A 15,933-nucleotide genomic window follows, 5' to 3' on the forward strand; every position below is an offset into this window, starting at 1 on the left:
CACACCCAAACAATTCTTTCATCATTCACTCATCCTCAGGTTGGTCCGAACGCGTTTGCTGTTATTTGTTCCTGTGGAAAACAAAGGGAGGATTTTTGAAAAACTTGTCCACATATTTAAGGCTTTAAAGGGATAGTTCAACCAAAAAAAAGAAATCTCCCATGGTTTATTTACTCTCATGGGTTTCAAAACCTGTAGATGTTTCATTTTGTTAAACACAAAAAGAAGATATTTTGAGACATGTCTTAGTGGTTTTGAGTTAATACAATGAACGTCAATGGGGGTCAACCTTGTTTGGTTACCAGCAGTTCTCAAAACATCATCGTTTACGTTCTGCAGAACGTCATAAAGGTTTGGAATGGCACAAGGGTGAATAATTGATGAAAGAATTGTCTTTTTCGTGTTTAACAACTGTCATTTTAAAATAGTTCATTAATCCAATAAAATAGTCATGCAACTGTTTCTTTAAATGACGTTGAATAATTGCATATTCTTGTTTAGAGTCAGAACTTTGACATTTTTTTCCCTACAGAATGTCCTGGATCAACGGCTTCCTAGTGGCAAGAGTGGACGATCGTAAGACCGCTTGGGGGGAGCGCAATGGCAAGAAGTCCAAGCGCAAGGTTGGCTCCTCTCTCTGCAACCCACGCTACATGAGCTGCCTGCGGGACGCGGAAGCCATGGAGCCTCCTCCCCAGCCACCCCATGCTCAGGCCACCCGCTCCGGAGGAGGGGTGATGGGAGGCACGGGCGGAGGAAACTTCGGTGTGCGCTGTGGATGGCAGGAGGACCACTACGGCAAAGCGGGGGGTGGGGGGGAGGGTGTGGGGCTTAAATCCATCGATCTGGGTTTCGAGGACGGCGAGGTGAAGGGCCGCAAAGGGAACGGCTCGGGTTGTGACGGCTCCAGCGATGACACGGCCAGCAGGACGGGGTCGGTGACGGCGGTGGACTGCAGGGAGAGGGTGGTGCGCGTGTTCCAGTCCAAGAAGTTTCAGTCTCGTAAACTGGAGCGCCTGTACCAACGATACTTCTTTAGGTTGAACCAGAGCTCACTCACAATGCTGATGGGTGTATTGGTCATTGTTTGTGGGATCATGCTCACCTTTCACTGCATCCACGGACCTCCCGACATGGTCTACGCCTCTGTGCTGTCCGTGGCCATGGCACTGTTCTTAGCATTAATGGTGGTGTGCAACCGAAACGGCTTCCACCAGGACTACATGTGGATGGTCAGCTATCTTGTGATTGGAGTGCTGATCGTGGTGCAGGTGTTCGGGGTGCTCATGGTGGCCCCCCGCAGTGCCTCTGAAGGGATCTGGTGGTCTGTCTTCTTCATCTACATCATTTATACGCTGCTGCCTGTGCGGATGAGGGCGGCGGTGCTCAGCGGAGGAGTGCTGTCCACCATACACCTGCTCACCACGTGGAGGATTAATGAAGAAGATGAGTTCCTCTGGAAACAGGTACATCAGACCACTGTAACACTCTTTTATGAAGAAAATGTTCACCCCAAAATGATTTCACCCACCCTTATGTTGTTCTAATACAGTATGATGTTTTGTTCACTGGGAAACAAACAAAATATATTTTTAGTTAATTCCAAACCTTTGCTACAAAAAAGATATTTTGAGAAATGTCTCTGTGGTTTTGTGTTCGTATAATGGAAGTCATTGGGGTTCAGTCTTGTTTGATTACCATTTTTCAAAATATCTTCTTCAGCATTTTGCTGAAGAAAGTAAGTCATATAGATCTGGATAAACAGTGTGAGTAAATGATCAAAGAATTGTTATTTTTGGGCGAACTGTCTCTTTAACTTACATGATACTGATGCTTATGCTATGCTTGCACAATTTTCTCAGGGTTACAGAGCATTTGTCTCATTTTCTGTTGCTGTAGAACATCGTGTTATTATGCAAAGGTCATGGGTTCTTTTCCCAGGCAACACAAACCGACCAAATATGTATAGATCTTCAAAAATACCTATTTATATAGCAATCAAGGCACTAAATGTTGGTTTCCCTTGTACATAATTATACTGCTGTTCTCATATCTGTATTTACTGCTTTTATCCTGGAAGTGTTTAATTATGAAGATGACATTAATAATGCAAACACTCAGAATTGAATTCCACCATGGTGATTGTCACCTGATCGTACGGACATTTCTGCCCACAGCGCTGAGCTGACATCCTTGAGTTTGTTTGCCGATTTGCATTGGATTACCACTGCTTTAGCAGGGTGGATGGGCACTTCCTACATGAATGTTTGCCTTCTTTTAGAGTTTGGTTTTGTTTTGCATACATTGCACTACAATTTTGAATATCCCTTAATATCAAGAATGTCAGTGAGCTAGGGTTAGGAGGATAGTTGGCTGTTCGCCAATATATGTTGCAAATTAATATTACAAACAAGCATTTCTTCATGCAAGAGATCTTACGGCTTAGGCTTTTCCTCACACCAGAGAGAGTTTATAATGTGCGGGGTTTGAGTTTTCCGGCTTTTCCTCGCAGGAATTGCAATGTGCGTGAGGGTTTAAAACCAGCGCACGGGTTGTTCCCGTTTTGCAATCAAGTAAGAACAGCGCACGCTCGTTTATAATAATGATTCATAATCTGAAATCTCGGGTATAAAAATGTCCGAAAATGAAGAAATTTGACTTGAAATTGCGTAGAGCACGTAACTGCAATTTAAGGTTTAAAACTGACATGGCGGTGTGGTGGCAAAATTGAGGGGTTGCAGCTTTGGACGTTGACTAAAACTGTGTGCAATCCGCCAGCGACTTCATCACAGTGTGTCGTAGGGTTGGGTATATTTTTTGTATTTTATCTATTCTAAATCTGCTTATCCAGTCCCAGTTTTGATTCCACAGTTGTAGTAAAACATTTAGAAATCAACCTCTATAGTCATTTAGCCTAGTTATTGACTAATTTGCAAAAATAAATGTATATATTTATGAACACTGTCATGTGTATATATACACATTGCAACCATATTTTGTCCTATTATTTTCGTAGTACCATAGTTTAACTACATTATTGTTAAACAAAAGTTCTCTAATTAATCTGGTAAATTGATGGTTCCTGTGCTTTACTGCAAATACTACGGTTAAACTATGCTAACAATAGTAAAAATATGGTAATTTTCATAATGGTTTTATTGAGATATTAAGTTAACTCAAGCATGTTTCTGTAAATAGGGATACAACATTTAATGAGAGGAGTTAAATGTTTTAATTAAAGTATTCGCTTCCTATTCTTTTCAATATCGACCCAATTCATAACCCGAATTGGAACTGATTTTCGATTCCCAACCCACTTGTCGGTCTCTTGCTATGAGTTGCAACAAGGCGTTCCTAGCTTTGGTTGCCTTAGTAACACTTATGGGACAGTTCACCCAAAAATTACAGTTCTGTCATGAATTACTCACTCCCTAGTTGTTCCAAACCTGAATCAATTTATTTGTTTGGTTGAACACAGAGAAAGATATTTGGATGAATGCTTGTAACCAAACAGTCCATGGACCCCATTGACTACCATAGAAGGAAAAAGTACAAAAGTAGTCAAAAGTGCCCGTTCCGCGTTGCATTGACGCACTGTGACATTTTTGGAGAGGTGCGCATCAGGGTACGGTGTATGGTACCTATGCGTCTCTATAGGCTACAGCGTAGGTCTGACACGGAGGTAAAAATCTGCCTTAAATTACATGCAATATATTTTCAGTTAATTGTTCCAGCCCTATGAATGAGCTTGCGTCGCACTGCCGCTGCTAGTCCCTGACGGTGTACACGTATCTTTACCCTCTAAAATTGGTGTTTGTTTAAGTGCGACTCTGTTGAATAAAACAGCATATGCTTGTATGGTATGTTTTGATGCTGGTATCCTGGTTTGTGCTTGTTTAAGATGGTCATTTGCTGGTTTAAGCTTGTCATGTGCTTTAGGGCTGCACAATTCATCGAATTTTAATCACGATCACGATTTTGGCTTCCCACGATCAAATTCGCGTGATCGAGCGATATTTAAAATGCGTCATTAATTTACGCTTTGTATTAAAGTTTTTTTATTTTTTTTAAATCCAGTCTAGCGTGCTGTAAAGCCGCTGTCTGATCACGTGCGTCCATGCACCAATCAGAGTTGTTCCCTGCAGCGCGCAGCAGCTCAGTCAGTTTCCAGATGTAGACAGTCCAGTGTTGCCAGGTACGCGGTTTTACCGCACAATTGGGCTATTTTGAGAATGCAATTGCGGGAAAAATTACGGAGCCGTGGGTTGCGGATTTTTGGGCTACTTTCATAATGTTCCGCGGCCCCCAAAATGTTTATTTATATTCTAAGGATGAATGTTAATTGATGAGTTTCTTAATGTATATTCACACTCCGAATGAATACCTGCCAACTCAAGGACCGGCCCGGTCTTATAAGTGTGAGGAACTGACAGGCAGGCTACAGTACATGGAGGGACGCGGGAGCTCAGCTCAACCAAAGAGGAAATTAGCGGTGGTATAAGACACATTACATCCGAATTATGTTTTAACAAATATTTCATCAGGTGAATGTCACGTTGCACAATGAAAGAAATCACTCGTGAGTGTACAACACTTGATTTTTCCGGCTGCAAAATATCACGTTTGATCAGCGCTATACGCAGTCTAGAACAACTAAATCATTGACGTGCTCGTACACGTTTTACTTTATGCAATAAATGTATCCATGTGTATTTCTTAACCAAGTTTCTGCATGTCTTACGAAGAGAAAACATGTTTCTCGTCCATTTAAACTACAGTACTCTTTTCGGCATTGTTCTTCTGCCTTGAAATGTTCTTATTTGGTTACATTCTGTTATGGAATATTTGTTTCTTATTGATTGTATATTTTATTTTTAGTTTTATTCACATCCATTATGCAGGTAGAACTTAAGTTTATATTTTGCTTCCTTAAATATATTTACACATTGTAAAATGTAAAATAGTGCCCTGTTGAAGTTTTGCTACATTTTCTTTATTGTTTTAATTTATTTTAATTTATTCTTTAAGGAGATTCACTGAATTTTGGTGAATAAGAGGACCTATTTTATTTTGATGCACATATCTGTACATTAGCAGGATGTGAAGGCAGTAAATGTAATTAGCTTGTGTGACAATAAAAAATAGTTTTGGTTAAAATCAACAAATAATCGTGCTAATTAATCGTGATCTCAATATTGATCAAAATAATCGTGATTGTCATTTTGGTCCTTATCGTGCAGCCCTAATGTGCTTGTCCTTTGCTGATCCGTAGCTGGTGTAAGCTGGTCAAACCAGAATCAATGCCTAACCCAGCATATGCTGTTTTTTCCAACAGGGGATGGGACTGGGTCACCATTCTCTCAAAGATACAGTTCACACAAATGCATTGTGCACGCTTTTCATGCTAACAATTCAAACTATGCGCAAATTGGTCTCAAGTCTTTTAAGCAAAGCTTGTTCCAGTGTGATACACGCTAATAATAGCACATATCTTGTATGTGAACTTGTACTGCTAGCATGTTCTGAATCTGCTGTGCCAGTCACTGGCTGAGCTATCTATGGCCACTGTGTTGTTGTGAGTCAAGCCAAGGACCCTGGGGGTAGGATGAAGGTCAGGCGGTGTTGGCCGAATGAACTCTGACAGAGGAGAGCCCCTTTTCACCTTGTACTCCTCCCATGAAAATATCCAAATTATATCAAGTAATGTCACCCAGGCATCTATGGTCATACACAAGGAACGCTTTGTACTTTTCTCAGGGTGTGTGTGAGGAAAGAGGGAGGAGTTTATGAGAGCAGGGGGAGTGTCATTGTGTATGAGGAGGGAGAGGATGTGAGGGAAAGAGGGAGGAGTTTATGAGAGCAGGGGGAGGGTCATTGTGAATGAGGAGGGAGAGGGTAGGGTCTTGACCTCAGGGTCAACAATTTACTTCCACTGTACAAGGTTGCGAGAGAGAATGGGGTCACAGTAAACAATGAACAGGACAAAGAGGAACGCATAGCTCTTATTATCGCTGTGTGTTATCCACTAGGGTTCTCAGCCATGAAATGTTGGTTTATTCTAACTGGTTTATTTGCATTATTCCCTCATGTTTGCAGTTCTTTTCTAATGTTTATCAGGAGCTTTTAACGTTTGATTAAGTCAACACAAGTTAAAATGACGTTTTCCTTCTCACTGAGAACTACAGCTGCGGGGGGGGGATAAAGGGACTGAAATTTTCAAACTTAGGAAAAAATTAAACTCAAAAAAATAAACTTAGTAGTTCACAGTCATTCAACAGCTATGTGAAAGACTGACAGCATGACAGGACAAGAGACATGAAAACTGTGATAAGAATTGAGGTCATCACATAAAAAAAGCTCAGTGGTAAGAGCATTGCGTTAACAATGCAAGGTTGTGGGTTCAATCCTAGGGGATAGCACATGCCTATGTATAAATGTATAGGATATTGCAATGTAAGTCGCTTTGGATAAAAGCGTCTGCCAAATGCGTAAATGTATGTAGAAATATGACTTGATAGCTTTAAAGTGAATATGAAACTCTGCAGTATTTGAGGTCCGAAAAAAATACAGAGCATTTCTTCTGTTATTATCTCTAGTTTAAATTTTCTGCGCATAAATGCGAATAGAAACAATATTTTTATTTGAAATTTGAGATAAATATTTTAAGTAGTTCAGAAAATTAACAAAAATGTACAAATACCTAACCTATTAAAAGTAAATTCAGGAAAAACTGACAATTATTTTGAAATGGTCCCTGTCCATGTTGGCGCTGCATAATTAATATTTTTTAATTTACTTCAAGTTTTTTTCACAGTTTTGTATTGCAAAGCAGCTTTACAGTAAACACATATTATTACAAAAAAAAAATTGGGCAAAGGTGATGTAACTTTCTTTAAGTAATTCGTCGACAAAAACAAAACAAGAAAATATAGGCGGGACTTAATTTTATTTATTCGATTCGAGTGGATTGAAACAAACCACATTTCTTTCTGTACAGTCTTTTATACTCAGAAGATTCTTTCAAATTGGCTGAAATTATTGTGAGAAATTGAATGGTGCTAACTAAGTAAAAGAGTGAATGCATGCAAGTCTGCTGTTAAGATGACTAAGAAACCACATCACTTTGATTTATGTCACCGGGTGTCCGTATTATTCTTAAATGTGCTTCTATTTTTAAAACTTGTTGTTTTATGGATTGTTTAGTTCACATTTGAAATTTTCACAGAACAAAAGGCCTTTTACATCGAAAAGAAGCGTTGTGGCTTCTTTCTGTAATTTAGCTCTCAGTGTGACCTTCATTGTCAGTCATTTGTTTTGGGGAAAGCACTCGTGATGGCACTTATCTCTAATAGAGTAAAGCGTATCTATGTGTAGATTTCTCAGAAAGCTGCAGTATTATATAGTCCAATTTATCCTGGTGTGTAGACACATGCGTTTCCCCTTTCCTGTGACTCATTAAACCAACACACTATCCTCAGCTTCTCTTTGTTTATGTGTCGATATGCTTGCCTTCAGTAAGCAATGTGATCTGAGATGTTATATCCAAAGCTATTTACGGTGCAACTGTGCATTCATTTTATGAGTCCATGTGTTCTCTGGGTATCAAACCCGTAATCCTGGTGTTGGTATTGGTTTGCTTTAACATTTGAGCTACAGGAACACTGCGGGCCAGCTGATAGTCTAACAGAAGCTTAAACTGACCACAAGAATTACAACCTGGTGTTGTTAATACTGCAGCTCCTATTTATAGAACAATTCATACAGTCGTAAAACCTATTTTAAATTTGTGCACATGCACACTGTCACTGTTGTATGGATTCAGAAATCTAGTTTCAGTCATATGTTTGCATGTTTCCCACGATCACGCTCTGTTTTCACAGCTCATTTGATTAAATGATTCTTTGTTTGGTCTTTATATAAACACATTTGTTTGAGTGTGTGTTAGTGTTAGATCACCAGTTATTATAAGGGGTTTGTTTTCAAGAGCTTTATTTTAAATGGTTTGCACAGTTTGGGTAATAATGTTTTTTTGCTGTGTGATTCATGGGTGTTGTTAAATATTGGCTTTCCCAGAATAGGAATTACTAGTCCGGTATTGGTCTGGCTACTGGACCAGTTTGACACAAGATCACCAGCATCCAAAATACACATATGGATTGTGTAGGTAAAATAATCTGGATGTGAGTAAATTTGATGAAATAATTTTATCTTTTGATCGCAGAACTTTTGGTGTCATGAACTGGCCTTTTTTATTACTTTATACTGTTGTATGAGGTATACTTATGACTTTCGCATGGTTTTACATAAAAAACATCTAAATCAATAAGTAATAGGCTATTTTCTACCCTGGTTTTGAGGCCGGCACAACAAACGCTTTAGTATCTCCGCAAATCCGGCGTAGACCTGTCATGATTCCGCTATCATGCCATGTTTATTCTTGTTCTTGCAGCGGAGTCATGGCATATCGTTAAGTTATGTGGAGGGAGAGATAGTTTCCCTAGGGGCCTTCTATACTCTCTCTCCGAGTCTCGTCTGTGTTTCCCGCCCTTTTCGTCTCGTTAGCTTTCCCACAAGTGTTTCATCCCTATCACCTGGTCCTTATTAATTATCCTGTGTTTGTTCCCTTTAAATAGCCCTCATGTTTCATTGTCTTAGGTCGGTCATTGCTTTTGTCTGTACCTGTAAGCGCTCTGTGCGTGCGTGCGCCTGCACATGTATGCTGTTCCCTGTAAGAGTTACCTTGTCTACCAATTTCCTGTTTCCTCGAGTTTTAGTAAGTCTAGTTTTGTGTTTGTACCAGTGTTTATTTTCTAGTTTAGTTAGTCTGTGTTCTTGTTTTTGTTTATAGTTTATGCAGTCTTGTTTTCCCTCTTGTGGGTTTTGTTTTGTCCTTTTGTAGTGTCTTTTGTAAAATAAATATCAACCCCTTCACCACCGTGCCTGCCTGCATTTGGGTTCTCCCCTCTGAGTTTCCATGACAGAATGACCGACCCCAACCGAACCCAGCAGGCAGCAGCCAGGGACACTAGCCTTTCTGGCCTTGCCCATCGTCTCTGCAGTCTTCGCCAGGGGAGTGAGACTGTGGATGATTATGTGGAGAGGTTCCTCAACATTGCTGAGCAAAGTGCTTCGAGGAGGAGGAACTGGCGGTGCTGTTTAACACCGGTCTCAGAGACCCACTCTCTCTGGCGGAGATGAGAGCGATTGAGCCGTTGGACTTCGATAGCGTGTGGCTAACCGCCGCGGCTCGATCGGAGTCCATGACTTCATCAAACTCAAGATACTCGTCTCCGCTGGTCACGATACCTGAGAGTGGTCCTCTGCAGATCGGGGTTGTGGGGACCACCACACACCTCCCCTCAGCCTCTGCACCCTCTCCACAAATACCCAGTCTCAGTGGCAAGCGGGGAAGACGGGAATCCTGGGGGTCCTCTTCTGGGGCCTCCAACCCAGAACCATACACGCCCGTCACCTCATTCCTCCAGCCGACCACCAAACGGGTCTGCTAAAGAGGAAGAGGCAACAGAGGGCAGCTCGGAACCAAGGGGTCCCATTTCCAGTGGAACCAGGTCCCAAATATTTTTTGGGGGGGCGCCGTGGGGGCGGGACGGCCCGAGCGGCCAGCCTGGCCGTAGATTCCCCTGATCAGCCGGCACCTAGCCCGGTCCAGCAGCCGGCTACAAGGACAGTTCCCCCCAGGACTTCCCCAGTCAAGCCCCCCGGGGCTCCGCGCTCTCGATCGCCCCCACAGACAAAGATTTCCCCACCCAGCCCCACCCCTTGTGGATATCCCCCCATGTACTCTTGTTTGAGCCCACCCCCCTCTCCCTTGTTTGTTATTTTTACAGTCCCACCCGAACCCATTTATTGTCATTTCTTTTATGCCCCTTGTCTTGTTCACCTTGTCTGTTTGGTTTTTGTCTGTTACCCAGTCAGTCTTGTCTTGTTAGTCTACCCCTTGATGAACACCTGGAGGTGTTCATTTAAGGGGGGGCTTATGTCATGATTCCGCTATCATGCCATGTTTTATTCTTGTTCTTGCAGCGGAGTCATGGCATAGCCTTAGGTTATGTGGAGGGAGAGATAGTTTCCCTAGGGGCCTTCTATACTCTCTCTCCGAGTCTCGTCTGTGTTTCCCGCCCTTTTCGTCTCGTTAGCTTTCCCATCAGTGTTTCATCCCTATCCCCTGGTCCTTATTAATTATCCTGTGTTTGTTCCCTTTAAATAGCCCTCATGTTTCATTGTCTTAGGTCGGTCATTGCTTTTGTCTGTACTTGTAAGCTGTCTGTATGCTATGTTGTGTCTGCACATGTATGCTGTCCCTGTAAGAGTTACCTTGTCTACAAAGTTCCTGTTTCCTCGAGTTGTAGTATGTCTAGTTTTGTGTTTGGACCTGAAGTAGTCATTGATATTCTTCTGTGAAGGTGGTGTTCAAACTTTCAATGATATCATAGATAGGTGCATTCCAGGACCTGCCGTTTACTGGGCCTGGTGTCAATAAATTGTTATTTCAGTAACGGCCGTTTTCAGTTCACTTGAATACGATAACCTCTTATATAACAAAAACTCGGCTTAAAATGTATGTATTAATTCATGACATCTTTAAGTAGAAGAAAACCTGTCCCCTGTAGGCACTGAGAGATATGGCAATATGTCGTAACATGCATGCCTCAAAACCCGTGAAAGCAAAGCTGTTAGTACAACCATACACGTACGCTGACAAAGTTTTGAAAGGTAAGAAATACAAAGTTCATTGAGAGCACTCTAGGTCCTGGAGAAAAAGCTTCTTGTCTTCGGAAGCTGGTGTTCAGCTGGTCGGACAGTTTGTCAAACCTCTTGACCAGTGACCTGTTTTGTAGACTGCTCATAGTTTTTAGTCAGTGACATAGAAAAGTGAACAACCATTTTTATCCAAAAGTTGTGTACCCTCTTCATTTACTTTATTAAGATCTCATGAATGCGCTGGAGTACCAGTTAGTATGTAGTGGTGTTAATATGTGAAGGGTGTTTCGACAGATTATTATTGAAACTATAGACAGTTTCATTTTAACAACATAAACAAACGTTACTGTGCATGTGCACTTTTGTGACCCCAACTGAACTTATGGTACACGTTCTCAAACATTGGCATACCTGTAGATGATTTCTGATAACAAGCAAAAGAAACATAGAAGAACCATTACTTGGCTAAACTTATCTCTCCAATAATTTGAATTTAGAAAACGAAACCAAGTATTCATGTACCATATTTTTTCTTTAAATGCGTCAAAACTACAGGACCAATTCAACAAATTGTTTATTTAATATAATGAACATACAACAAAATTTAACAAATCGTTTATGTAATAAAATTATGATACAACAAATACTCTTATGAATTAATATTAACATAAATTAAATTAAATATACATTTTTATATTATTAGACACTAGCCAAACAGAAACTGGGGTTCAAGCATGTGTCCGATGAAATGGTCTATAAAAATGAATGAGAACTGAAAGGATGACACACAAGTTATTGTAATTTATGTTGTAATGCGGGTAGTTAAAGTCATTTGTAAGTAGGTTGTAAAAAGTGTGTAAACATTCGCTCTGTAGCACAAACAAAACATTACTGTGTTTATTTTAAAGAATGATGTATCTACTCTCGGCAGTGATGCAAGTTGAGTCTGACGAAGGGGCGGGGCTTGAAGAGTAATTAGGAAGCTGGTTAGGTAACAGTCATTATAGGGATAGTTCACCCAAAATTCTTTCATTATTTACTCATTCTCATGTCATTCCAAACATGTATGATTTCTTCTGTAGTACACCAAAGAAGATATTTCTGACAGCTCCAACCAATGAATGCAGCCATGTGGAGCATTACCGTGGTTTCCGAATGACTCAGAACACACAATCCAAATATTTGTCAGGCTCCATTTGATCCCCATTTATTCCTGTCTCATTTGATGTACCCGTAAAAGAACAATAGGAAATTCAACTTCTGAAAAAAATACTGAGGTGATATAAATGTCTAACCATGGTTTGTTGTTTTGGGAATCATTTTCACCACACAGTCTTATCTGCTGACCGGCAGGCTGTCGTTTATCTGACAGGGCACATGCTATTGTGGAAATTGTGTTGTATTTTAATGTCATGTGCAGTATAAGAGATTCCTGGGAGATGATGCTCTCTGCTCTCCCTGAAATGTCAGCTGTTTTATGTCCCTGGTAAACCAAAGCCGAAAACGCTAATGCTGGATTTAGTTTGCATTTTGAATGTTGTAATTCTTTAAACAAAGCTTTAATCATAGTCTCCAAGCTCATTAGACAGAAATATAGACTTTAAGGCTTAGACACTGGTAATCCTTCTCTCTCTCTCTCTCTCTCTCTCTCTCTCTCTCTCTCTTGCTCTCAAACACTCTCTCAAAAGGATAAGTTTATGAATGTACACATTGTTGCTATTTGCTCATGTTTTGAGGGTGTGGCATCCAGAATCCATCTAATGGCACCCATACCGATATTATAAAGCAGTGGGGTCCATTTGCCGATATAACTGAAATGCAATCATCGTAAGTGAGAGATATCCAAAACATTGGTGAAAGTAAACAATAATTGCGGGTTATAGTAGCATGTAGCTTAGACCTTTTGCATTAAATCTCCAGTGTATGATATTTAGCGGCATCTAATGGTGAAGTTGGGAATTGCAAACAACGGCTCACTTCTCCACGCTCACTTTCGAAGCTTTACGGTGGCTTACACTGGGTTGTCATATTTTGCTTCTTTGCCGAATGAGATAACATATTTACAAAACGCTAGTGCAATATGTGGTGACCAAACAGAAACAATTATTGGCCTATAAATAAAATGTATCAGCCGATGTGATAATTTGAAAAATCGAAATACCGACCTAATAAATCGGATATGACACTATATCGGTCTATCGCTATGGGTTTATCAAATGGGTCAAACCGCTGATATCCATGCAAAAGCAGGATTGACTCTCCGGCTGATTGAATTGATCCACTAGCTAGGGCTGTCTCAATTATGAAATAATCGTCTCGCCAATCGCGATGGTTTCAGTTCATAACTATTATTGCACATCTCTAAAGAAGACACTAGAGGGAGCTGTAGTGGCTGCATATTACATATATTGAGTATATATTGTAACTAAAGCATGATAATACTTTTCAAATGTACCACAACAACACAATCAGTTAAAAAAAACTATAGCATATACTAGGGGTGTGCGATATGACGATATTAGATCGTGAACGATTAAAATGACTGCACGATCCACTTTTTCGGGAAAATCGTTAAATCGTCCTATATAGTAGTGTTCTATAGAATTCGTCAACATACTTGCGATAGATTGCGCCATGTTAACAAGCTCGTATACGTTGCTTGTGAATTCAGTAAGATTAAGTGACGCGGTCAGTGAAGATGGAGGGAAACACGGAGGACTTGGTCCCTAAAAAAAATTCTACATCAGTAATATTGAAATGGTTTGGGTTTTCCCCAACTGACACGGCCCAAACAACAGTTATTTGCAAATGTGGCAATGATAAGATTCGAGCGTCGTAAGGCAACACAACGAACCTTTTTAACCACCTCAAAATAAAGGGACTGAAAGAGTATGCCGACAGTCAAATTATAAAGGGATCCCACGCGAGTAAATCAGGTACAACCAAGCATACGGAAACTAAAAGGCTTAAACAACGACTTCAGCGAACGAACCATTTGAGAAAGGAACTCCGTATCCGTATGACAGAATGAACAAGCGCTGGAAAGATGTCACTGACGCGGTCGCATTTTACCTGGCCAAAGACATGATTCCATAAAGACTGTGGAAAATGAGGGCTTTAAAAAACTGCTCAAAGTCGTAGATCCACGTTACGAAATACCCAGCCAAAAATATTTATCCTCCACGCCCATTCCACAGCTTTCCCCCGAGTGCCGCAACAAGATGAAAAACAAAATTCAAAATGTAAAGTTTTTTGCTAACAGCTGATTTATGGTCTTGCACTTGCATTAAATATTAACTTGATTAAAATATTCTTCAAAATATAAATGGTAAAGAGTATATTTTTATATGGGGACTTAGTCTGGCTGTATTGAAGCCCCTTTAATTTGCAAAATAGTCTTAAAACCAACTTGAAGAAGAACCGCGATAAAATCGTGAATCGTGATCTATCTGGAAAAAATCGTGATTTGAATTTTTTTTCTAGATCGCCCACCCCTAGCATATACCATAAAAATTACCAGCAGTACAATTTAATATTATTTCTATAATAATATTATATAATCTCTGTGAGAAAACCAGTCTACACAAAATTGTATTAATATAGAAATACAATTTTATTATAGTCTTGCAAGTGAGAAAAAGACACTAGAAGCTTTTGACTGATAGCATTTTAATTTGTATTAAGTAAATTGATGTCAATTCACTCCTGATCAATTTACTTAATTTACAAGTATTTGGCGGTTGTATTATTGAAAGGTAAGGGCCAAAACCCAATTTTGTCCGATCTTTTTCCCCCAAAAAATATTAATAGTGTCTTAGTCTTACATTCAGAAAAATATGGTAGTTTCAAAGATGAATAAAAAATGTATGAAAATGAAATGTTAAAGCTCTAAAACAGACAATTAATCGTCATAATTGCAATGATTTATTAGAAAGTTAATCGTCAGCCAAATTTCAGAATCGTGACAGCCCTACCAGTAGCTGCATTTTTAAATCCTTTACATCTGCTCAATGTTGTACAATCACTATGTGATCATGAAACAAAATCGTGACATCCACTGGCTCCCGCAAGACAGCTGGGCTTCCCATGCGATTACGAACAATAGATCTCCTCCAGCACCCTTACCAGTTGGTAACAGACATTGTGGATGAAAGCCGCCTAAATTTAGAAACTCTGAACTCATCAACCCATATTACTTTTTCCATTGAGTGTCTGTGTTTTGAATCTCTTGCACCAGGTCACACATCCTTGTCCATGGCTACGTTTTTTTAATACACCTGCCATAAATTCCAGCTTTGTGAAGATAATTACAGTCAGGTTTTGTTGGCACTGGGTGACAAAGGTGCTTATTCAATTCAGTGGTCATTTTACATTAACATTTATTCATTTCGCAACACTGTTATTTAAAGACTAAAAATAAGAGAAATGAAATTTGAAATGTTAAGGCTGCAATTCAGCAACCTAAGTCAGTCCTGGTCGGTAAACATTTTAGTTAGTTTATGTGTGGAACACTTTGAATACATTTCTGTGTTCTGTAATTTGGCCACCAACTATATTGAAACTTGGGAACTAATAGGTTTGTGGTTTTGTTTTAGAAATTCACATATCACACTGGAAATTGTCAGACCTTTCCCATATCAATCACATACTGCACATTATATGACTCAACTTTGCAGCTAAATTCATAATTAGGGTTTAATTTGTCTCAACCTCTCACAGCACGCCCACTGACCGCCCACAGTATATTCCTGAACCCTCTGACATACTGCACAGAAAACTAGAGAAAAGGCTTTTATTATATAATATACTGTCTACTGTAATCTGATTGTCTGACTTCATATATTCATATTTATTTGCTCATACTTTATTTACCAAAGTTTTATTTCAACAAAAATAATTGCAGATTCTCCCTAATGGTTGAAGTGTGTTTGTTTGGTTCGCTAAGGACTTTCATACAATCATTCTTGAAGAGACAGGTGTGTACATATCATCACGCTTTTGTTGTTGTTGTATTTGTAACCGTCATTCAGTGATGTCTGAATCTATATGTTTGCCGGTGCAGGTCTTTCCTTTAATCAGACTCAACCTTCTGATGATAAGAGCTGGTTATGGTGGAGCCTCACGGTTCAGTTCTGTATGTCTCTGAAAGATAAGATAAAACTCATTTACAACAAAAACTAAATATAGGGAAATGCCTTGCTCTCTTTCTGC

General features: G+C 39.8%; 1 protein-coding gene across 1 annotated transcript in view; it reads left to right on the forward strand.

Moving 5' to 3' along the window:
- Positions 1 to 15,933, forward strand: part of adcy6a (adenylate cyclase 6a) — a 44,344-nt gene that overhangs the window by 3,536 nt on the left and 24,875 nt on the right. Inside the window, exon 3 of the mRNA XM_056732943.1 lies at positions 533 to 1,466. Within this exon, the coding sequence (XP_056588921.1) occupies positions 534 to 1,466 (933 nt within the window). The 5' untranslated portion in view covers position 533. The remainder of the gene's footprint in view (positions 1 to 532; positions 1,467 to 15,933) is intronic.

The sequence above is a fragment of the Triplophysa dalaica genome, chromosome 20 (assembly GCF_015846415.1).
Source record: "Triplophysa dalaica isolate WHDGS20190420 chromosome 20, ASM1584641v1, whole genome shotgun sequence".
Lineage (NCBI taxonomy): Eukaryota > Metazoa > Chordata > Actinopteri > Cypriniformes > Nemacheilidae > Triplophysa > Triplophysa dalaica.